This window comes from Saccopteryx bilineata, chromosome 3 (assembly GCF_036850765.1).
Source record: "Saccopteryx bilineata isolate mSacBil1 chromosome 3, mSacBil1_pri_phased_curated, whole genome shotgun sequence".
NCBI lineage: Eukaryota > Metazoa > Chordata > Mammalia > Chiroptera > Emballonuridae > Saccopteryx > Saccopteryx bilineata.
In genome coordinates, this window is record NC_089492.1 from 306370865 (window position 1) to 306393417 (window position 22553).

The 22553-nt window shown below is 39.4% G+C and overlaps 4 protein-coding genes across 4 annotated transcripts in view; 1 reads left to right on the forward strand and 3 right to left on the reverse strand.

The window, feature by feature from the left end:
- LOC136332052 (zinc finger protein 615-like) overlaps positions 1-1788 on the reverse strand; it is a 43312-nt gene extending 41524 nt beyond the window's left edge. The window contains 1 exon segment of the mRNA XM_066271306.1: positions 1605-1788. Within this exon segment, the coding sequence (XP_066127403.1) occupies positions 1605-1697 (93 nt within the window). The 5' untranslated portion in view covers positions 1698-1788.
- LOC136332051 (zinc finger protein 585A-like) overlaps positions 1-22553 on the reverse strand; it is a 227534-nt gene that overhangs the window by 148399 nt on the left and 56582 nt on the right.
- Positions 6733-7104, forward strand: LOC136329269 (ribosomal biogenesis factor-like). The gene has a single exon (XM_066265247.1). It carries the CDS (start codon positions 6752-6754, stop codon positions 7016-7018), a length of 267 nt encoding a protein of 88 aa, XP_066121344.1. The 5' UTR covers positions 6733-6751; the 3' UTR covers positions 7019-7104.
- Positions 18083-22553, reverse strand: part of LOC136330161 (zinc finger protein 615-like) — a 97292-nt gene continuing 92821 nt past the window's right edge. Inside the window, exon 12 of the mRNA XM_066266663.1 lies at positions 18083-20263. Coding sequence (XP_066122760.1) covers positions 18804-20263 — 1460 coding nt within the window. The 3' untranslated portion in view covers positions 18083-18803. The remainder of the gene's footprint in view (positions 20264-22553) is intronic.

Consider the following 22553-nt stretch of genomic DNA (forward strand, 5'->3'; position numbering starts at 1 on the left):
CTCATCCAGCTTAAGTGCAGGCTCACCAGCATGGGATCATGTCTATGATCCCACAGTCGCTAGCTTGAGCTCAAGGTCACTGGCTTGGCTGGAGCCCCTCAGTCAAGGCATGTATGAGAAACAACCAATGAACAACTAAATAGACACAACTATGAGTTGATGCTTCTCATCTCTCTTCCTGTCTCTCTCGCTAAAGAAAAATAATTTCTGATAAAATATTTAAAATTTATTTTTATTTTATAGAAAATTATAAGGAAACAGGAGTTAAAAAGTATAGCACATTTACAACTCCACAAAAATTAAGTAGTTTTAACTAAAAATGAGAGGTAGGGGGCAAATCCATGTGTGAATGTACAATCATAAAATGTTCTTAAAAATAGTATTTTAACCTAACCTGTGGTGGCACAGTGGATAAAGCGTGGACCTGGAACACTGAGGTCGCCGGTTCAAAATCCTGGGCTTGTCTGGTCAAGGCACATATGGGTGTTGATGCTTCCTGCTCCTCCCTCCTTCTCTCTCTCATTCTCTCTCTCTCTCTCTCTCTCTCTTTCCTCTCTAAAAGTTTATAAATAAAATCTTAAACAAAATAAAAAAATAATATTTTAAACATTTCACCTATATATAAATGTATGCAAGCACTTAAATTCCCTTATATATACCACTAGTTAACATGTTAAATATAATTTGTGAATGGTTTTCATATAAATTAAGTTAAAAAAACATATGCAATTGATCTGAATAATACCAAGGTTTAACATTGAAACATACTACAATTTCTGACAAAGATTATCCTTCAGGATCAGAATTTAAAGGGACACAAATGTTCTTTTCTTTGTGTCAGAAAGAATCTGAAGAGAAATGACCAAGAGAAGTGTGTAGGCATCTTGTAGGACAAAGGAAAGGAGCTGCATCTTAAATTGAAAGTAATCTATTACTATCAATAGATATTCATCTAATGCATCCCTAGATCATGTATCTCACTAAAAACTTTCATTTCTTTTAAAAAATATCTATTTTTCAACTACAGTTGAAGTACAATATTATGTTCGTTTCAGGGGTACAAAAAACCTTTTATTTCTGACCGTTTAAGACTATGGGGTGACTGGGTGCTAAATCTAGTGGTGAAGAAGGGCCTCGGACGTCAAAGGCAGGTGGCAGCAGCCAACCTACATTAAATCTGTTCCCGCAGCCAAACGTGCGCAGGCGCAGTTATCAGAGCCGCCGAATTATCCGCCAACCCCCAAACAGAAGAATCACAGACGCTTACTCAGAACCACGTTGATCCGGACACAGGGACCGGGGAAAAGCCGCAAAGCAAACAAACACAAGCCACGCTGAGGCCACTCTCCGGTTCTTCATCACTGAGCCCCAGAGAGTTCACAGCTGACACCCCTAAATGTGCCCTCGGGATTAAGTCCTTGATCTCTATACATTTTTAACCATAAGAGCACCCATGAAGCCACAGAAATCCTATTCCAACCCACATTCCCCCGTCCCCAATGACGGACTCCTTAGAGCCCCCCTACAATGCCACTTGCATCTCTCAGGGTTGACATCGACAGACCCTCCCTCCCCACCGTCCACCCAGGGAACCAGACACTGACTTGATTCTCTTTAGACGTCACGAAGTACCAGCGGCTGAACTTAATTCGCTGAACTTTCCCTCCTTCCCTCATCACCGCCAAACTGTGACTCATTCGGGTCTCGGGCTTTCCTTCAGATTAAGACAACTGCATTTCCGGTTTTTCCTCTGAGGCAACAAAGCGGCGCCGTCTCCGGGTTACCCGTGGGGGCAGCCATCTTGGAAGGGCGGCTGTACGGAGGGCAAAGAGGCCAATTTTTGAGCAGGAAGGGCTGGGAAGATGCCAGGTCGCTGAACCTCGACTTCCTAGCATCCGTTCACTAAAAAAATAAGTAAAGGATATATATACACAGGCTCAAGCTTATAAAACACAAAAACGGCGTCGGGTAAACCCTTTTCAGCAGCTGACTGGAAAATGAACATGGCAGCGATCTCTACTCGGGCTTAAAGTTAGGAAACATCTCAGTGGGCGCCACCATCTTACCGGATTTGGAGGAGTCTGTACAGCATGGAGCTTACTCTTCCGAAAACGCAAATAGGCAAACGGGATTTGGCGGAGTTTCTAGTAGAAATTGTCTTGAAGTAAGGTGACCAATCTTCCTCCTTTAGGGAGGACAGTTCTTCTAAGTTCCGTCCTCCCTTGAAAAGTGTCCTCCTACATGTTCTCCTTTTTGATATTGGAAGACTAATCTGTAAATATCCATATTCCATGGATGTCCGTATTCCATGGATGCAGTCAATCCATTGCATGTGATGTGACATATTTGTATCTAAATGAGGACTTTTTTCTTATAATTATTACTATTAAAAGTAATAGGCATGTAAACATAATTATAATATAAAATATTACTAATGGTTTTATTATGCATATATCATATTATAGTGTACTGTTGCAATAAAATGTTTCTTTTATTTACGATATTGTTTTCAATTTATTTTTGTCCTTTTCATTGTAAAAACATTGGTCACCTTACTTGAAGGGACCTTTCAACAGAGAAGTGGGGGGAGGACAAGGTCTGACCGTGGGGAGTTGGCAATCATAGGCCAGGAAATGAAATTATGTTTGAGGGTGAGTCATGGGGAAAAGGCCACTAAAAACTAGTAAAAGCCATGAAAGGTCAGTACCCAGTGATAAGGACAGACTCTTTTTTTTTTTTTTTTTTTCTTTAGAGGGACAGAGAGAGAGAGTCAGAGAGAGGGATAGATAGGGACAGACAGACAGGAACGGAGAGAGATGAGAAGCATCAATCATCAGTTTTTCGTTGCGGCTCCTTAGTTCATTGATTGCTCTCATATGTGCCTTGACCGAGGGCCTTCAGCAGACTGAATAACCCCTTGCTCAAGCCAGTGACCTTGGGTCCAAGCTGGTGAGCTTTTTTTTTATTTTATTTTGCTCAAGCCAGATGAGCCTGCGCTCAAGCTGGTAACCTCAGGGTCTCGAACCTGGGCCCTCAGCATCCCAGTCCAATGCTCTATCCACTGCGCCACCGCCTGGTCAGGCAAGGACAGACTCCTGATGGAGGTGGAACCATTGACCCTGGAGACCAGTGGCCTTAAATTAGGGAAATATGACAGCTCCCAGGAGAATAGAGTTGGGTTTTAAAAAAAAATAGTAATCATGTTTATATTACATGGCAATTGCCAATACTGTCACCAACCTCCAGGTCTCTGCCCGCTGTATTGAAAAGCCAAGACTAATAACATGAAGAGTTTGGAGTAAGGAAAGGTTCAGTAATGGAGGAGGCAAGAACCATAAACATGGGAGACCTAAGAACGCCTCAAATTGATCTTGCTAGCTGGACTAGGTTAAGGTTCTTACGTTAGAGATGGGAATGAGAGTAGTTAGGATAAATCCTGTGGTCTATACAGCCTCATGAGAAGATCTCAAGGAGCCAACTCTAGACACCCTGTATGGTCACCTGAGTCAGGAGTAGTCTTTATTAATTTTCTGCAAAGTAAGCTTGTAAATTATTGCCCTGTGGCACTTTCCTATGAGGATGCAGTAAATATTGGGTCAAGAGGTTCTCTAGTCCTTCAGAAAACTGTTGGTAGACCAGTAGGTTATAGGTTATTGACTCAGAAACTGGTCACAATATTGCTGAACTACACAGTTTAAAAATTAGTGTAGGTTAAAACAGCTAAATTCCAACTAGCCCTTATATATTGGAAGATTAGAAGGAAAGAAAAGGATTTGTGTATGTGTGTGATTTATATAGCAAGAGAAAATGCCAAACTACTTTCCAGAGTCAAAATATCATTTTTCATTCCCACCATCAATATGAGATTCACTTTCTCTTCATCCTCACTAGCACTTATTCTAGAAATTCTACAAAATATATAAGACCAACCTAAATGTTTAATAGCTAAATATTACAGTCCTTATTTATAAAAACTGAAAATACTCAAAATAATATTAAATACCAATGTCACTAATATTCAAATAAATTCAAAGCAAACATGAAACAAAAGTGTTAAACTTTAAGATTCATAAAGGTTGAATGATGATTAATACTCTCAGTTGCTGGACATGAGATGACATTCTAATATGCTAACCCTTCTAAACCTTATTTTTTTTCATCTGTATAGTTTTTCCCACCTCATACAGCTTTGAATGGAAATGTTATTGTAGTGGAATAACCCATTGCATGGTCTTGGATGGGAACACAGCCAACAAGAAAAGAATGTTTTGCCAAGAGAATTGTTTTGTGACTTGAAGGCGGGTCACTGAAACAGGTCTATGTGACTGAAGGCAGTTGCTGGGCTTTTTTCTCAGTAAAACATTCTCATAAGATTTCTGTTCCTTTCAAGGTTATCCCTTGAAATAAAGAGAGGAATGTTGTGGGAACCATAGAAGCAATAGCAATTAATGCCTTTTGATATTATATTGTTATTAAGCTATCATGCAGGTGTACTCCATGTATCTTTAAGTAAAAGTTATGTTTAATGCTATGCCAATTTCTCAGTAAACAAGCTCTTTGAAATCTTGTGAATAAAATTAGGACACAGCGTGAACTCGGGGCCATTTGCCTGAGCGAGCGGTGGTCCTTTGCTAGTCTTTGATGATTTTGTCTGCTGATCTCTCTCTCTGTGCCCCTGACTCACAACATGTTATCATACCTGTTTTATGAATTTCAAACAAATGTACACTACATTTAATAAATATTAGGCATTACATTTGGCGTATTTTTACAGAGACAGGATTGGGTCTATAGTATATAAATTAGTAAATTATTTGGGGAATACAATCTGAAATTACACAATTTAAACATTATTTACTTTGAGCCACCAATCAATTTAAAGGATTGGTTCAGTAGAAATTATCTTTTTGAGAACAAACAGACACTAAGATATTTATGGTATCAGTTTTAATAAGTGTAGGCAAATAATCTTATCACTACATAAATTATTCTTCCATCTTTCTGTATTCACACCTTTAGATAACATAACTCCACAGTGACTCTAACCAATTTGTCTAAGAGAACAATAGCAAGTGTGACACAGAGAAGAGAATTAGACTTGCTCACTGAGAAATGTTCTGTTGGTCTCTTGGAGCTCTTCTAGCACATTGCAATAGAAACCAGGCTAGCCTCTTGCAGAATGAGAGCCATCCATTCTAGTGGAGGCTCAGATATGTGAAAAAACCCATCTACACCATGAAGCTCTGTTGGGGACTGCAAGCCAACAGGGTCTTTGTAGGTTAGATTTGGAGAGGACAGAGGTGTGGGGAACTGGCAGTAAGCTGACAGTCTGCCCAACCCCCCACCTCACTTGCTTAGTGAATTTTTTTCCCACACCTCCATGTTAGATGTGGTGCTGGATTGTTTATACTTGTCCTATCCCCCATGTCCCTCGAAAAGACTGAATAACCCATTGCATGGCCTTGGATGGGAACACAGCCAACAAGAAATGACTGTTTTGCCAAGAAAGTTGTTTTGTGACTTGTAGGCGAGTCACTGAAACAAGTCTATGTGACTGAAGGCAGTTGCTGGGCTTTTCTCAGTAAAACATTTTCATAAGATTTCTGTACTTTCCAAGGTTAAGATAAGCAGAGGAATGTTGTGGGATCCATAGAAGCAATAGCAATTAATGCCTTCTGATATTATGTTGTTACTAAGCTATCTTGCAGGTGCACTCTATGTATCTTTAAGTAAAAGTTACTCTTGATGTCATGCCAATTTCTCAGTAAACAAGCTTTTTGAAGTCTTGTGAATAAAATTAGGACACTGCATGAACTCAGGGCCATTTGCCTGAGTGAGCGGTGGTCCTTTGCTAGTCCTTGATGATTCCGTCTGCTGATCTCTCTCTCTGTGCCCCCGACTCACAACATTTGGTGCCTACCGTGGGGGTCTTCAGAAGAGGTTGGGAACAGATGGAACCCTGAAAGGGTAAGTTGGACGCGCTGTGTACGCGATACTTTCGGGTAACTAGCAAAGTTATGGGAAATTCCCATTCATTATGTGACAATTATGTACAGGTTTTGACATCCCTTTGAAAAGGGTCTGGGACTGCCTGACCAGGCGGTAGCGCAGTGGATAGAGCATTGGACTGGGATGTGGAAGGACCCAGGTTCGAGACCCCGAGGTCGCCAGCTTGAGCGCGGGCTCATCTGGTTTGAGCAAAAAGCTCACCAGCTTTGACACAGGGTCGCTGGCTCCAGCAAGGGGTTACTCACTCTGCTGAAAGCCCACGGTCAAGGCACATATGAGAAAGCAATCAATGAACAACTAAGGAGTAGCAACGCTCAATGAAAAACTAATGATTGATGCTTCTCATCTCTCCGTTCCTATCTGTCTATCCCTCTCTCTGACTCTCTGTCTCTGTAAAAAAATAAAAATAAAAATAAAAAAAGGGTCCAGACCCTTTTTTTAATAAAAATAAAAATAAAAAAAAGGCCCCAGACTCAGATAAAAGACAAGGTTTTGTTACATCTTTTAAATGCTATTCAGAAACACTGTTATTGGTATACTCCTGAACATTGTAATCAATTGAATTTGAATGTTTGGCAACAAGTAGGAAAATCTTTATGCTGTGCTCATCAGCACGGAGATCCACTTGATGCTGAAATGTGGGCTGCTTATAATCTTATTGCTACAGCCCTTGGACCTTTGCAATAAGATGGAGATTCTGGGTAGTCCTGCGCGTGCCTGTGGTGTAACCTGGGCTGGAGCAATGGCCAAGAGCAAACGAAAAGGGCAGAAGCTCAGGAGTGTGTTTCAAATAGCCAGCCAGAAAAACTTTAAGGGTAAAAGTAAAGCAAAACCAGTTACCACTAAGCTTAAGAAGATAAACATTGTGAATGAGGAGAAGCTTCGCCGAATGAACCAGGCGTTCATAGATATACAGAAGGAGCTCGCCCACTTCTCCACAGGCCTTTCCCTGGAGCCTCGGCAGAAACCGCTGAGTCCTCAGCAGTGTCATGAAAACAGTGAATGTTGATGAAGCTACAAGATTAATGGCTCAGTTGTGATGCGCTGGTGATTCCCCCTAAAATCAGATTCCCCCCAAAGACCAATAAAGTCATGTCTTATACAAAAAAAAAAAAAAGATGGAGATTCTGTTAAAGACTTGAGTAAGCTTATTTTTAATAAGCCTGAAGAATTTGATTCAGCACAGAATGAACAGAATAATGACTTGGACAATACTGTCTCTGCTTCTGAAGTTACTGATAATGTTAATGAAATTCAGCCATCCACAGGCTTTCATCCCTCTTTCTTAAAAAATGAGGGAGCCCCTATAGATGATGTGGCCTGTCTAAAATATTTATTAAGTAAACTACAATTTACACTGGAACAACAGGAGAATGGAAATCAGTATACTGCTTATCCTGTTCAAAAGCAAGATATATGTGAGCCTACGGCTCCTCCAATTCAAGGTCAAAAATTAATTGGTACTGGCAGGGGAAGGATTTTTCAATTCCCTGAAATCTCTGAAATGCAACAGGTGCTTATACATCATAATTATTTAGAATCTAATTCTAGTAATTTTTCTCCATCTATTTTTCCAATTATTCGACAGCCTTTTCCTCTTAATGCTTCAGATCCTGGGGGAGGGCATAATAGCCAATTTGACCAAATTGAATTTACTTTCTTAAAGCTATTCAAAGAATCTGTTGCTACGTATGGACCTCAGTCCTCATATGATAAAGGTCTGATCTCTTCCTATTGTAATAAGCATTTAATCATTCCTTTGGATTGGGATTTACTTGCTAGTACGGTTTTGGAACCAGGACAATATTTACAATTAAAATCTTGGTGGAGAGAGGAGGCTTTTCAAATATCTCGCATGAACACTAGAAATAATCCCCTGAGAGCTACTTTTGAAGTGCTCATCGGAGTTGGCGGCGTTCATGCAGATGTGGGACAACAGACTGGTTATACTGATGCTGTTGTAGCTCAGATTAGATTGCTTGTGTTAAAGCCTGGATGCAAATCAATAGAGTTGGAGACAAGGAAGAAAAGCTTAAAGCTTTACATCAGTTGGTACAAATTCAATTAGAATTAGAACATATAGAAGAATCATGAAGTCCTTAGAATTCTCTAGTCTTTGTAATAATAAAATAAATAAATACTAATTTTCTTTGGTGTTTTAGCTACAATCCTCTGAGCTATCATTTTGTTTCTTTCTTATTCTTTGCCTGGAAACTGCGGCGGGAGACATGTGTTGGATCTGACTATAGAAAATATCCCAGCAGCTGCCAAGAGAATTTTCTTGGGGAAATTTTGTTTAGTCTCATCCATCGTCAGTCCCTCTGTCAGAAAATGCCCTGATTAAAATCAGGCAGGCATCTTTCTAGTCTGACTGTGCTCTGAAATCCCGGGTTTCTCTTTGCTTTGTCTAGTCTGTTTTGTCTGATTCTAATTTCTGTTTAGTTTTTGTTTAGTGTTGTCTAAAATGTGATTTTTAAGGCCTGAATTGTGTTTATATACAAAAATTTTAAATGCCGGCTTTTATATTGAAAAAATAGTTTCATCCATATATTTTTTGCTTTAAAATGAGAAATTATAAGGAGCGCTCATTTAAATTTAAATTGAATAGAATATGGATCCTTAAGACTTGCTAATTTGGTTAATACATTATAAGATATTCAAAGTTTGAAATCAAATAAGAATTCAAGTATTAGGATTAAAGTTATATGTTATACTTGTGTTTCTGTGTTGAAAATTGTCTTGTTTGTGTGTAAAATATGCTCAAATTTGTAAAACTAAGGAATTAAACAAAATTAAGTCATTTTAAGAATTTATCTCAAGCTGCTTCAGACAGTTGGCTGCTTGTAAGGCCACATCCTGAAAAAGGAGGCACTGAGGAAAGTGAGAATTTAGTTCCTCTGATGCCCTATAATAGACTTAACAATACAAAAGACTTTTAGGTACAGAAGCTAATACATCTCTTATTACTAAGCAACATTAGTTTTCTTTTTAACCCACTTAGGCAGTAGTCACTAAGCTGCATGGCTTAGGAAAAGTCCCTAACAAAGCTCTAAGATTTCTTTTACAATAGGAAAATAACAAGAGTCATTTAGCCTCTGATAAAGAAAAACATTTATCTTATAAATAATTAAAAGAGCAACATTTTAAATTACAGTCTAAACTTTCTGACAAGGCGTTTTTTATACTCACTATGATCAAATTTCTGTCAAAGCTCTTAAAGAGTTAAAAATGGCTTGTTCCCAGTATAGGACTACCTGTCTTTATATGCAGGAACTGCTATCCTCCTTCATAGACTCTGAATGTTTTATTTCAAAAAATTTAGAGCCTGACCTGTGGTGGCGCAGTGGATAAAGTATCGACTTGGACTGCTGAGGTCACCGGTTCAAAGCCCTGGGCTTGCCCTGTCAGGGCACATGTGGGAGTTGATGCTTCCTGCTCCTCCCCCACTTCTCTCTCTCTCTCTCTTCTCTAAAAAATGAATAAATAAAAATAATTAAAAAAAAAAAATTTAGAAATGTTAGCTTGGACTGTTCTTTCAAAAGTGAAAGAGTTACAATTTATAACTTAGGAAAATCAAGCTTGTATTCAACCTAATCAAAATGCTAATGCTAACTCTCTTATTAATATTACACAAGATGAACTTTTTAAACGGACAATTTGCTAATTTACAAGAGCAATGTAGACAAAATGTAGGGGTGAGGATTTGCTGTTATCTCCACAGATACAGGACTGTAGATACCTTCCAGAAAATTGAAGCCTTGGCATAAGTTGGAAATAGAAAAAAGGGAAATTTGACAATTAAATAAACTTTTTTTTTTGCCCAGGAGGCAAAAAAAATTTTTAATTAAGACTAAGACTTCAAAAAACATCATTGACTGTTTCTAGCAATGCTAGCTGTTGTGTCTATAACAATAAGCATAACTATTCTTACTAAGTTTATATTACTTAAATAAGCAATGTTGAATAGTCAGACACTGTATCAACATTATGTAAATCAACCTTTAGAAAAAATTTGTTAAAAATATCCTCAATCTTTAATAATCCATTATATAAATGACATATTAATAGCTTATAAAAATAATGCTGAACTTTCAGTCATCCTTAAAAATAATTCTGAAACCTTAAATCAGTGTAGTTTGATTGTAGTTAAAGACAAAATTCAAACATCCTGTCCTATTAACATTGTTACTGATTCACAATATGTAGAACATACAATTAAACTTATAAAAAACTGTTTATATTTCAAATAATAGTTCTAGATTACACAAATTGTTTCAAGAGTTACAACTTTTATTGTAGGAATGAAATTTGCCTATCTATATAACTCATATTCCTTCTTATATAGCTTTACCAGGACCTATGTCTACTACAGATAATAAAGTTGATCAATTACTCAATAGATCAATAAAAATAGCTACTAAGTGTTATACAAAGACTCATACAAATAAAAAAGATTTAATGCAAAAATTTAAAATAACCTGGTGAGAAGCTTGGAATATTGTTAGAAACTGTCCTCAGTATAGTATTATAAATGCTCCTCCATTACCGAGAGGAATGAATCCCAGAGGGCAACACAGTAATAACCTGTAGCAAATAGATATTGCTCATATTTCTTCTTTTAAAAAACTATCTTATGTACTGTTCTATTAATATTTATTCTTCCTTTCGATAGGCCACACCTTTGCCTAGAGAAAAGGCTAATTGTGTCATTCAACATCTTATTAAAGCTTTTAATGTTATAGGCATTCCTAAAGCAATTAAAACTGACAATAGTCCTGCCTATACATCTACTAAATTTCAACAATTCTTAGCATTTTAGAATATTAAACATACTACTAGAATTCCATATAATCCACAAGAACAAGCAATTATTTTTTTTTTTTCTTTTTTTTTTTTTTTTTTTTTTTTTTTTTTTTTTTTTTTTTGCATTTTTCTGAAGCTGGAAACAGGGAGAGACAGTCAGACAGACTCCCGCATGCGCCCGACCGGGATCCACCCGGCACGCCCACCAGGGGGCGACGCTCTGCCCACCAGGGGGCGATGCTCTGCCCATCCTGGGCGTCGCCATGTTGCAACCCTCCTGGGTGTCGCCATGTTGTGACCAGAGCCACTCTAGCGCCTGGGGCAGAGGCCACAGAGCCATCCCCAGCGCCCGGGCCATCTTTGCTCCAATGGAGCCTTGGCTGCGGGAGGGGAAGAGAGAGACAGAGAGGAAGGCGCGGCGGAGGGGTGGAGAAGCAAATGGGCGCTTCTCCTATGTGCCCTGGCCGGGAATCAAACCCGGGTCCTCCGCACGCTAGGCCGACGCTCTACCGCTGAGCCAACCGGCCAGGGCCAACAAGCAATTATTGAATGCAGTAATTGCACTCTGAAAAATATGTTACTTAAACAAAAGGGGGGAGAAGAAAGATTATTCCCTAAAATTATGTTACACAAAGTTTTATTTACTTTAAATTTCTTAAATACAGGAGAAGATAATTTGACTGCTGCAGACATTAGACGAAAAGTAACAGTTTTGTTTTTTTTTATTTTTTTATTTTTATTTTTTTATTTATTCATTTTAGAGAGGAGAGGGAGAGACAGAGAGAGAGAGAGAGGAGAGACAGAGAGAGAGAAGGGGGAGGAGCTGGAAGCATCAACTCCCATATGTGCCTTGACCAGGCAAGCCCAGGGTTTCGAACCGGCGACCTCAGCATTTCCAGGTCGACGCTTTATCCACTGCGCCACCACAGGTCAGGCGAAAAGTAACAGTTTTAAGATTAATCAACCTATACATTATAAAAGTGAGTTGAATCAATAGGTACCTAGTGTAGTACAACATTGGGGAAGAGGGTTTGCTTGTGTCATTGCAGAATCCGGTGAAGTCCTTTGGAGTCCTGCTCGCAGAATTAAACTAACAACATGAATAAAAACAATAGATTCTTTCCATATCTGCCCATTGCAGAGATGGAAGAAATGAATTTCAAAAGAAGAATCTTAAAGGTGCTGCTGCTTGGTATTGAAAAGGCTAAAATACCAAGTTGGGTTCAACTTAAAAAGCTGACCTTTAGGCCCTGGCCAGTTGGCTCAGCGGTAGAGCGTCGGCCTAGCGTGCGGAGGACCCGGGTTCGATTCCCGGCCAGGGCACACAGGAGAAGCGCCCATTTGCTTCTCCACCCCTCCGCCGCACCTTCCTCTCTGTCTCTCTCTTCCCCTCCCGCAGCCAAGGCTCCATTGGAGCAAAGATGGCCCGGGCGCTGGGGATGGCTCTGTGGCCTCTGACTCAGGCGCTAGAGTGGCTCTGGTCGCAACATGGCGACGCCCAGGATGGGCAGAGCATCACCCCATGGTGGGCGTGCCGGGTGGATCCCGGTCGGGCGCATGCGGGAGTCTATCTGACTGTTTCTCCCTGTTTCCAGCTTCAGAAAAATGCAAAACAAAACAAAACAAAAAAAAAAAACTGACCTTTAATGGTAAAAATATGCTACAAGCTACTAGAAAAAGAAAATGCTACTAACCTGTTTTTAGCAATGATTGCTTTGGTAACAATTCCGGTAAGTAGAGCTGAAAATTTTAGTTATTAGGCATATGTTCCTAATCCTCCATTAAGTAGAGCTATTCATTAGGAAAATAGTGCCTTTTCTATTTTTGTTAATGACTCTAATCGGCTTCTAGGACCTTTGAATGATAGAGGTCCCTTAGCACCTTCAAAAGAAGGCGTAAAATTAGAAAATCATACAACAGGAGTTGAGGAATTACCTATATGTATAGGACATGAGCCACATTGTTTAAACATAGACGCTCAAGCTTGGCTCTCTATTGTCAAAGATAACAGTAAAGGAGACGAAAACAAAAAACAAAAAACAAAAGCAACGTTTGTTACAAGGATATAGATTTAAAAGTAATACATCTGTACATAAAACATTATAGATTAAAGCCCTCATAGCTCTGCCCAAGTTAAAGGGCAGGGTGCTGATTTAAGGTGGCATAAGAACAATGGTTTAATTACAGCTGGTGATCAAAGTAATCATACTATCATATAGCATAGAGGAGGGATGTCTCCTCAAGCTCCTTTGGTCCTATACAATATCATTTGTGGAAAGTAGCCATGGCACTTAAACAGTGTAGAAAGGAATAATCTAGAAAAATTATCCTTCTAATTATATTATGTTAATCTTTAAGAAAAATGAAACACATTTTATATCTGCTTGTGTTAGATTGCTTTATATATTTGTTAATAGCTGAAACCAAATAAACAGCTGAAAATTATTCAATAACTTACAATAAGTGTGCTTTTTATACATGTATTAACTCTTCTATTCTTTTTAATAAAATAGTCAAAGTCTTGACATTTTAAGAACCTGAACAGGAGTCTACATTCCAGTAAAGATGCATCGGATGTGGCAGGGTTCCCCTTCCATGATGCTGTTACAACATCTTAAGTCCTTGAAATGAACCAAGAGACTGGTTGGACTGATCATCACCATCATTATAGGACTAATAGCTGTAACCACCGCGACTGCTGTATCTGGAGTTACATTACATCAAAGTATACAGACTGTGGACTTTGTGCAAAAATAGCATGAAGATTCTGAACAACTGTGGACTTCTCAATAACGTATAAATAGTAACATTAATACTAAAGTTAATGATTTAGAACAGACTATGATTATGTTAAGAGATCAAATTGTTAGCCTGCAAAGACAAATTAAGCTAAGCTAAGATGTGATTAGAATGTAACTACTTTTTGTGTTACCCCTATTTCTTAAAATCGTACTTATTTCCATTAGGAAAATGTTAAAAAGCATTTGTTAAATCATGATAATGTAACTAAAGAAATCATTAAATTATAAAGACATATTCAGAAGCTTTTCAAAGAAAATTAAAAATTCTGACAGGTCAATCTATATTGAAGGGATTAATGGATAATTTATCACAATTAAATCCTATTGAATATATTAAAGAATTTTGGGGATCCACTGTAGGATTTTTTATAATAGTATTAATTCTATGTTTTCTTTTATATGTAGTCTGTCGACAAATCAAAGCAAGAGAAATAAGGGATGAATGACAGAAGGCTGTGTTTTCTGTAGTGCTTCATAACATTCAGCATAAACAAAAAGGGGGAAATGTAGTGGAATAACCCATTGCATGGCCTTGGATGGGAACACAGCCAACAAGAAAAGAATGTTTTGCCAAGAAAATTGTTCTGTGACTTGAAGGCGGGTCACTGAAACAGGTCTATGTGACTGAAGGCAGTTGCTGGGCTTTTCTCAGTAAAAATTGTCATAAGATTTCTGTACTTTCCAAGGTTAAGATAAGGAGAGGAATGTTGTGGGATCCATAGAAGCAATAGCAATTAATGCCTTCTGATATTATGTTGTTACTAAGCTATCTTCCAGGTGCACTCTATGTATCTTTAAGTAAAAGTTACTCTTGATGTCATGCCAATTTCTCAGTAAACAAGCTTTTTGAAATCTTGTGAATAAAATTAGGACACTGCATGAACTCAGGGCCATTTGCCTGTGCGAGCGGTGGTCCTTTGCTAGTCCTTGATGATTCCGTCTGCTGATCTCTCTCTCTGTGCCCCCGACTCACAACAACATATCCCCCAAGTCCCTCGAAAAGACTTGAAGCTGATTTCTTTCTATCCTTTGTTTTGTTAAGATGTTATATATGGTGGGGGTTTTCTGCACTTGGTAGAATTCTTGGGATGCCTTGGAAATGTGTTTTAATGATCTCTTTGATTTGCTAATAACCTCACTTTGCCCTATAAATAAAGCAGGTAGGGGGGTGGAGAGCGAGCTGATATTTTAAAAGATTTTATTTATTCATTTTAGAGAGGAGAGAAACAGAAGGGGGAAGGAGCAGGAAGCATCAACTCCCATATGTTGCTTCTCCACCCCTCCCCCTCTCCTTTATCTCTGCCTCTCTCTTCCCCCCTGCAGACAAGGCTCCACTGGAGCAGTCGGCCCAGGCGCTGAATACCACTCCATAGCCTCCACCTCAGGTGCTAGAATGGCTCTGGCTGCAACGGAACAACAGCCCCAGATGGGCAGAGCATCGCCCCCTGGTGGGCATGCAGGGTGGATCCCGGTTGGGTACATGTGGGAGTCTGTCTCTCTACCTCCCTGCTTCTCACTTCAGAAAAATACAAAAAATACCAAAAAAAAAAAAAAAAAATCAATAGTAATCAAGTAAGAAGGTTTCTACTTTAAAATTTTAAGCAATTTCTTGTTTGTTTCTCAGATTGCAACCACTGTTGAGGTTTCCATCTCAGACAATATTTCATAATCTGGACTAGCTGAGAACTCTGCAGGTTTCAGAAGTTGGAAAAATTAATGACACTTTTGATACAGGACAACCTTTCAGGCTGGGACCCTGCATGGTTCCCGAGCAGTTTAGGGTGATGCCCTACCAGCCATTCGGCAAAGCAGATCAGCTGACAAAAGTTGCAGACTGGACAGGTGCCGCATACCACAAAAAGTGGAATCGCATCAGTACTCCTCTCAGTTTGGTGGTGGAAGTCAGTGAACTTATTTCCAGAAGGCAGATTAAACTGTTTGCAGCCGGGGACACAGCCTGCATGCAGACCTCCTACCAGGGGAATCAAATGTGATTTGCACGGCAGAACCTCTGCAGAGACAAACATCACTAAAACGGAGCAGGTGAACCTGCAGACCCTAAGAGCGCTGAGCAGAGAGAGCAAACACAGACGTCTGTGGAAAAATTTTCAGAAACAATTTGGAGGCACAAATGGGACCAAACTTATTTTTCTACATATTTTTTCCAATATTCCATAATGACAAAAATATATAATAGATAGAGATCTGTGATGCCAAGCATTGGGGTCAGGGAAAGGATGCAACTATGAAGGGGGAACATGAGGGGGGTTATAACAAAAATCGTGAATTTCTATTGTGGTGTTGGTTATAAGAACCTATATATATGATAAAGTTTCTTAAAACTATATAAAAAACAAAGATGAATGCATGTAAAACTGGAGATACAAATAAATTTTGTAGTGAACAGCATTGTAACAATTTCACTTTCTTTTGATAATGAACTGTGACTGCGTAAGGTATTGCCATTGGGAATAGCTACCTGAATGGCATTTAGGAAATTTCTAGAAAATTCATTTTTGTGATTCTACTTATTTCAAAAATAAGTGATATAAAAACATTTATATTAATTTTACAAACCACTCTATTCCACTTATAAACTTGGTTAAACACACCCAAATATGTTGTTATACTTATAAAAATAAATATACTATTTCATTTATAAGTACTTCAAGTATTCTGAAATAATACAAACTTGGAACCAAAGAAATGCAATACGTAATGAAACAGGCATAAAACACACCTATGTTATGTATATTAAAATTTAACCCATGGTGAGATTAACTGGCAGTATTGAAAGCTTAGAAAATCAATGCCAAGGAAATTGGCAATATGGCTGAAGGTATCCTGTCTCCAATTGCCCATGACCTATATTATCTGATAGACTAGTGACAGAATGCTGTTTCAATCAAGGCTTCTTTCTTTCATTGAATAATCTCATGTTTTCCTAAGGATACCAAATTGAATGTGTTCATGAGTTATTTCTGCACGAATTTCCTGGCAAATAAGGGAACATGAATTACTGCAAAATATACCACATTCACTGGCACAGAAAAGCATTTGTCAAATGTGAACTGACATTTCTTGAGTTCTTTCCCATAATTAGAAATATTCTTTCTTAACTAACCAGGTGATGGCACAGTGGATAGAGCGTCAGACTGGGATGCAGAGGACCTATGTTCGAAACCTTGAGGTCGCCAGCTTGAGCGTGGGCTCATTTGGTTTGAGCATGGCTCACCAGCTTGAGCCCAAGGTCACTGGCTTGAGCAAGGGGTCACTCGGTCTGCTGGAGGCCCTCCGCCCTGGGTCAAGGCACATATGAGAAAACATTCAATGAACAACTAAGGCGCCGCAACAAAGAATTGACGCTTCTCATCTCTCTCTCCCTTCCTGTCTGTTCCTATCTGTCCCCCTCTCTCTCACACACACAAAAAAAGAAATAGTCATTCTATAATAATCCCATCCAAGTACTAACCAGGCTCAACCCTTAGCTTCTAAGATCAGAAGAGATGGGGTGCCTGACCAGGCAGTGGCGCAGTGGATAGAGCGTCGGACTGAGATGCAGAAGGACCCAGGTTCGAGACCCCAGGATAACCAGCTTGAGCATGGGCTCATCTGGCTTGAGCAAAAAAGCTCACCAGTTTGGACCCGAGGTCACTGGCTCGAGCAGGGGGTCACTTGGTCTGCTGTAGCCCCCCAGTCAAGGCACATATGAGAAATCAATCAATGAACAACTATGGTGTCGCAAGGAAAAACTGATGATTGATGCTTCTCATCTCTCTCCGTCCCTTTTTGTCTGTCCCTATCTATCCCTCTATCTGACTCTCTGTCCCTGTAAAAAAATAAAAAATTAAAAAAAAAAAAAAAGAGATGGGGCGCGTTCAGGATGGTATGGCCATAGACAATACATAATCTCTAATGATTAGTGATAGGGTCTGATTCCCTCTAAAGACTTCCCTGGGCTGTCACTCATAGAACTTGTCTCAGTACAGTGGACCCTTGTCTATCACAGGGGTTAGGTTCCAGAACCCACTGCAATAGGTGAAAATCCACGAAGTAGCAACCTTATATTTATTTTATTATTTATATATTTTTAAGGCTTTATAAACCCTCCCCACACTCTTATAAATATTTCCCACACTTATTTTGCTTATTTTACTGCAAAAATAATTAAATAATATATAAAATTCCTATATACTGCAAAATCCTGCAATATAGCAAAAAAAATCCATGATACAAAATTAGATATATACAATTTAAAAATCCATGATACAGTGAAACAGTGAAAAGTGAACTGCAATATGGCAAGGGACAACTGTATACACATTTTAGACCTATAGTGGCCTAAAATACTTTCATCAAGCCTAATTGTATTTGAATTTTGTAACTGTTTTCATTGATATAAAATATAAAGTAATTGATGAGTCAAGACGGTACTACACTCTTTGCATCGTCATTCTTTGCATAGTTAGAGTTTTAAAAATTATTTATTGAGTTTAGTGAGGTAAGAAGGAGAGTGTTGGTGACCAAAAAATAAACAGGATATTTTGCAGTTTGGATTTTGGGGGACAGAGGTGCTGGGAGCTGACTGTAAGCTGACAGTCTGCCTAACCCCCCACCTCACCTGCCTAATTAAGTTAACAAAGGGCTGTGCTTCAGTGCTCATCCTGCCCATCCATGTTCCCCGGAAGGACTGGAAGCTAGTTACTTCTTTGTTTAAAGTTAAGATGGTGGGGGGGGGGGGGGTTCTGCACCTGGTGGTTTTCTTGGGTTGCCTTGGAAACATCATTGAATTGCTAATGGCCCACCTTGCCCAGAGAATAAAGAAGGATGTTTTCTGGGGGCAGCCATGTTTTTGCAGATAGGCCAGGACAATAGTGACTGTTGGCAAGGAGCTGTGGCATCCTCCCAAACCCATCCTGTATGTCTTTAAGTTTCTATTTTTCATTCAATTTCATACCATTTCCCACTCAAGACCCTGGAATAGACTTGTTGCGCATGTCACGGCAGGAGAGGTAGAGGGAGGGGGAGAGAGAGAGGAATATTGATCTGTTCCTGTATGTGCCCTGACAGAGGATTGAACCAACAATCTCTGCACTTCAGGATGCTCTAACCAACACAGGGCTATCCAGCCAGGGCTGCATACTATTATCTTGAAAGCATACAATTGAAAACAAACTTTCCCAACAGTAACTACCTGTGAATTCTCTTATGTTTAACAAGGATTGACAAGACTGCAAAGGCTTTCCCACAGTCACTGCACTCATAGGGCCTCTCTCCTGTATGTCTTCTTCGATGAACATTGAGTCCTGACTTTGTAGTGAAAGCTTTTCCACATTCATTACATACATAGGGTTTTTCTCCCGTGTGAATTCTCTGATGGGTAATGAGACCACTTTTGCTCAGTAAGAATTTTCCACATATAGTACAAGCAAAGGAAGTCTTTTCTGAGTGAAATACCTGATGCTGTACAAGGTGTGTTTTCTTTCGAAAGCCTTCACCACATTCACTGCATTTGTACTGCTTCTCTGCAGTATGAGTTTGCTTATGTACACTAAGATTACTCTTCACAGTAAAGCCTTTCCCACATTCACTGCATATATAAGGTTTCTCTCCTGTGTGAGTTCTTTGATGTACAGTCAGCTGGTTCTTAGTTGGGAAGCATTTTCCACATTCACTGCATACATAGGGTTTCTCTCCTGTGTGAGTTCGCTGATGTCCAATAAGACTACTCTTCACAGTGAAACCTTTCCCACATTCATTGCACATATAGGGTTTCTCTGAAGTATGAGTTCGTTGATGTACATTAAGATGATTCTTCTGGGTGAAGCCTTTCCCACACTCATTACATATATACGGCTTCTCTCCTGTATGAGTTCGATGATGTCTGGTAAAATAGCTCTTCAAGGTGAAGCCTCTCCCACACTCATTACATACATATGGTTTCTCTCCTGTATGAGTTCGCTCATGATAAATGAGAAGACACTTTTTGATGAATGGTTTCCCACATTCACTACACATATAAGGTTTCTGTCCCACATGAATTTTCTGATGTATATTAAACACTGACTTTTTGAGGAAGGTTTTGTCACATTCAATGCATTCATTGTGTTTCAGACCTATATGAATTTGCTGATGTTCAATGAGCCTGGATTTTCTGGAGAAGGCTTTGTCACATTGACTGCATCCATAAGGTTTCTCTCTAGTATGAACTCTCTGATGATCAGTGAGCTGAGCCATCTTCATGAAGGCTTTCCCACACTCAGTGCACATATGTGCATTCTCTACAATGTGAGTTCTCTGTTGCTTAATGACCTGGAATGTATTATTAATGGTTTTGGTACCAACAGGCAATGTAATTTTTGTGTAAAATTGTTCACGATCACCATGCAGAATGGATGTCCCATTTCCACTCAACTCAACAGAGTTCTTTAAGTTATAATAGCTTCTGTTTGGGTTTTCAAAACTTATATTTGATTTTAAATGTTTTTCAGGTATTTCAAAGATACTGTGATTTTGTTTTAATAAAAAATAACCTTTGCTCTGATGAACAGTATTTGCAAACATATCAATTTCAGAGCATCGTTCTACTCTCTTCTGAATACTTGGACTTTGCAAGTGATGTTGCAGATGATGATCAACTTTCCTGAGTTCTAGGCAAAAAGAGAACAGTGAGTTATTCTGTAATCTCTCATAATCCTAGTTCGAAATAAAACTGTTTTTACAAAATGCTTTCATGTGAAGTAACTATTTAGTGACAGTCCTATGTATTGTAGAATGAGAAATATATTTGGTCTTCATCCACAGTTCTTGACACTGATCTTGTAATACCCTTGTAATTTCCTAAGTGGTAGGAATATCTTTTGTTCTACATTAAAAATTTTTTTTTCAATAATAGCTGAGTTTATGTTAATGAGGTGACTTAGCACAGGGTTCCTATATAGCCTCAGGATGAAGCTAGTTGCCAGAAAGACCAATTGACACCTGATCAGGAGGTAGTACAGTGGATAGAGCATCAACCTGGGACACTGAGGACACAGGTTTGAAACCCTGAGGTCACTGGCTTGAGCATGGGCTCATCAGCTTGAGCACAGAGTCACCGGCTTGAGAATAGAATCATATACATGACCCCATGGTCGCTGGCTTGAACACGGGGTCACTGGCTCAGCTTGAGACCCCCAGTCAAAGCACGTATGAGAAGCAATCAATGAAAAACCAAAGTGAAGCAACTACAAGTTAACGCTTCTCATCTCTTTCCTCCTTCTCTCTCTCCCTTCTTGTCCCTTTCTGTCTCTAAAATCAATAAAAAATCATGAGTATAACAGTACACTTCCTTCCCTGACAATGTCTACCTTGTGTACCTTCTATATCGTAAGGCAAAGCGGTCCATTTAAAAAACTAGTTAAATAATACTAGTCTCATACTCAAAAGTCCTTACGGTTTCTGAGTTCATCTGGAATGAAAGCAAGGTCTTCACTGGCCTCAACAGAACCTCCTGCTGTATCTCAGAACCTCCCGCTGCCACCCCATTGTTCTTCCCTCATGTCATTTTTCCATTTGCTCATTTTGCTCTATCCTGACAAGCTTCCTAGAAGTTCCTCAAGCACGTTCCCAATTCAGAACTTTAAAATTCCCATAGTCTCACCCTGGCCGGTTGGCTCAGCGGTAGAGTGTCGGCCTGGCGTGTGGGGGACCTGGGTTTGATTCCCGGCCAGGGCACATAGGAGAAGCGCCCATTTGCTTCTCCACCCCCACCCCCCTCCTTCCTCTCTGTCTCTCTCTTCCCCTCCCACAGCCAAGGCTCCATTGGAGCAAAGATGGCCCGGGTGCTGGGGATGGCTCCTTGGCCTCTGCCCCAGGCGCTAGACTGGCTCTGGTCGTGGCAGAGCAATGTCCCGGAGGGGCAGAGCATCGCCCCCTGGTGGGCGTGCCGGGTGGATCCCGGTCGGGTGCATGCGGGAGTCTGTCTGACTGTCTCTCCCCGTTTCCAGCTTCAGAAAAATACAAAAAAAAAAAAAATTCCCATAGTCTCATATATAGAAAAGGCCAGGGAGCTGACTCACGTCCTTCATCTATGTGGTCAAAGGTACCTTATTCATTCTGACTTGTAAAAGTACACTTCCGGGACCAACACCAATTGTTCTTTTAGCTGTGATCATTTTCCTTATAGCTATATTTAACCTAAGATATGTTTATTTTTTATTATATAGTACTTCTATTGAGAACAAAACTAAAAAAATCACTAGGGACAAGTTCTATTTTTTTAATCTATTTTCTGTACTGCTGTTTGTTTCAAAAATATTATGGTATTAGAGTGTGTTTTAAACAAATAAAGCGACCATATCAACTGTAGGAGGCATTCAAGGGGGCAGAAATTTTCTAATCAAGATGACAGCATATCACAAAGATCACTGAATGAGAAACTGCAATTTCATATGACAAGAACCTTGGTCACCTGGGGCTAATTATTGTTAGAATATGAGGGGAAGGTAATCAATTTTATTTTCAGAGCCTAGCTATGAATAATCAGAAAATAGAAATCAAGAAAATTCCCTTTATTACATAATAAAAGATAATATTCTGAGGAAAAAATTTAAAAAAGAAAATTATAAAACTTTTATTCTGAAACTTTCAAAATGTTTTTGGAAGAAATTAAAGACTACTATTATATAAAAAGACACCCAAAAATTCTGGAAAAGGATATTTAATACGGTTAAAATGAAATCACTATCCAAACAGATTCAATGTAATCCATATCAAAATCCTAGCAGGCCCGACCAGGTGGTGGCGCAGTGGAGAGAGCGTCAGACTTGGATGCAGAGGACCGAGGATCGAGACCCTGAGGTCGCCTGCTTGAGCGTGGGCTCATCTGGTTTGAGGAAAAAAAAAAAGCCCACCAGCTTGAACCCAAGGTCGCTGGCTCAAGCATGGGGTTACTCGGTC